A 775-nucleotide genomic window follows, 5' to 3' on the forward strand; every position below is an offset into this window, starting at 1 on the left:
TTTTTTTTCTGAAGAAGGGTCTAGGCCCGAAACATCAGCCTTCCTGCCCCTCTGATGCTGCTTGGCCTGCTGTGTTCATCCAGCTCTACACCTGGTTATCTCAGATTCTCCAGCATCTGCAGTTCCTACTATCTGTTGCAAATATCCTACTTAGTAACTGATAAGACTCCACATATTTCCATGTATGTAACCTGCAGTTACTTACCTTTTTCATATACTCTGTTACAGGATTTTGCTGCAAAAATTCAGTGCTTTCCCTTGTATAAAACCTCTCTGTGTCAGCCAAAAACTGTGACTCAAACGATTCTTTATACACCGTTAACGTGGGTCCTTTTGCAAAAGCATCATCTTCATTCAGCCCAAGTTCCACTGTGAATAAAATAAATGCAATGTACAAAAACATACAGCTTGATAGGTTTTCATATAGAAGATTCTGCCGACACACCTTACTAAAAATATCAGCATAATACATTTAAGAAAATTTAAGAACTTCAAAATTACCGTACGACTGAACCACACCGCTGATCAGTCTGGTGTTGATAGTTTCACCATTTCTCTCCTTTTCAATCAGCTTCAAGACTGCATTTGTCACCTGATAGGAAAAACAATGGTATTTTGGTGATCCATATATACCAATAATTCATCTGTTAACTGTTTACTGTAAAACCTATGGCTGGCCATTTGATTGTAGTGACCTAAGCAGCCGGGGTCCATGTTCAGCAACTAGAAATACAACCAAGTTTCATTCGCCATCCTTAGCTTAAACCAGCTGCAC

General features: G+C 39.4%; 1 protein-coding gene across 1 annotated transcript in view; it reads right to left on the minus strand.

The window, feature by feature from the left end:
* cul1b (cullin 1b) overlaps positions 1-775 on the minus strand; it is a 59,700-nt gene that overhangs the window by 57,683 nt on the left and 1,242 nt on the right. Inside the window, exons 2-3 of the mRNA XM_048608114.1 lie at positions 502-603; positions 206-369 (exon numbers count right to left, since the gene is read on the minus strand). Coding sequence (XP_048464071.1) covers positions 206-369; positions 502-603 — 266 coding nt within the window. The remainder of the gene's footprint in view (positions 1-205; positions 370-501; positions 604-775) is intronic.

The sequence above is a fragment of the Rhincodon typus genome, chromosome 2 (genome assembly GCF_021869965.1).
Source record: "Rhincodon typus isolate 14 chromosome 2, sRhiTyp1.1, whole genome shotgun sequence".
Lineage (NCBI taxonomy): Eukaryota > Metazoa > Chordata > Chondrichthyes > Orectolobiformes > Rhincodontidae > Rhincodon > Rhincodon typus.